The following is a 679-nucleotide window of genomic DNA, read 5'->3' on the forward strand; positions in this document are numbered from 1 at the left end:
ACCAACAGAACCTCAGATAACCAACAGAACCTCAGATAACCAACAGAACCTCAGATAACCAACAGAACCTCAGATAACCAATCAGAACCTCAGATAACCAACAGAACCTCAGATAACCAACAGAACCTCAACAGAACCTCAGATAACCCATCAGATGTGTTATTTATGTAAATGATGTTTCTCCGGGTTTCTTCTAGGAATGTGATCAGGTCCATATCGAGGACGTGGCGTCTGATGACAACGGCCAGGACCTGAGGTTGGTTCAGTCACTCACCCAGAACCAGAACTGTCGGCCCGGTTTCCCTCGTCTGAAGTCTCTCCGTGTTTTTCCTCCTCAGTAACTACAACTTCATGGCCGACGGCTTCAACGGTTCGGGCGGCGCCGGTGGAGCGGCGGGGGCCGCCGCGGGGGTCCAGGGAGGGGTGGAGTGGATGCGGAAGTTGGCCTTCCGGTACCGGCGCCTAAAACAGATCTACAGCAGCTACAAAGGGAACGTGGGGGGTGAGTTTGGACCGCAGAGCGGCTCCAGAGTTCACAGGAACGCTGGAGACAAAACGCACCACTGAGTCTCAGAGCTCAGAGAGGAGACGACAAACTGTGGTTGACCCTGTTGCTAGGTGTGTTGCTAGGTGTGGTTGACCCCGTTGCTAGGTGTGGTTGACCCCGTTGCTAGGTGTG

At 53.8% G+C, this 679-nt stretch overlaps 1 protein-coding gene and 1 long non-coding RNA gene across 6 annotated transcripts in view; both read left to right on the forward strand.

Annotated features, from left to right (window-relative positions):
- eya3 (EYA transcriptional coactivator and phosphatase 3) overlaps nucleotides 1-679 on the forward strand; it is a 12,448-nt gene that overhangs the window by 6,963 nt on the left and 4,806 nt on the right. For all 3 annotated transcript variants that reach the window (XM_007576458.2, XM_016663222.1, XM_007576459.2), the window contains exons 14-15: nucleotides 198-256; nucleotides 339-502. In XM_007576458.2, coding sequence (XP_007576520.1) covers nucleotides 198-256; nucleotides 339-502 — 223 coding nt within the window. The remainder of the gene's footprint in view (nucleotides 1-197; nucleotides 257-338; nucleotides 503-679) is intronic.
- Nucleotides 509-679, forward strand: part of LOC107833570 (uncharacterized) — a 1,798-nt gene continuing 1,627 nt past the window's right edge. For all 3 annotated transcript variants that reach the window (XR_001659332.1, XR_001659333.1, XR_001659334.1), the window contains exon 1: nucleotides 509-674. This is a non-coding gene — a long non-coding RNA (uncharacterized LOC107833570). The remainder of the gene's footprint in view (nucleotides 675-679) is intronic.

The sequence above is a fragment of the Poecilia formosa genome, unplaced genomic scaffold (genome assembly GCF_000485575.1).
Source record: "Poecilia formosa unplaced genomic scaffold, Poecilia_formosa-5.1.2 Scaffold408, whole genome shotgun sequence".
Taxonomy (NCBI): domain Eukaryota; kingdom Metazoa; phylum Chordata; class Actinopteri; order Cyprinodontiformes; family Poeciliidae; genus Poecilia; species Poecilia formosa.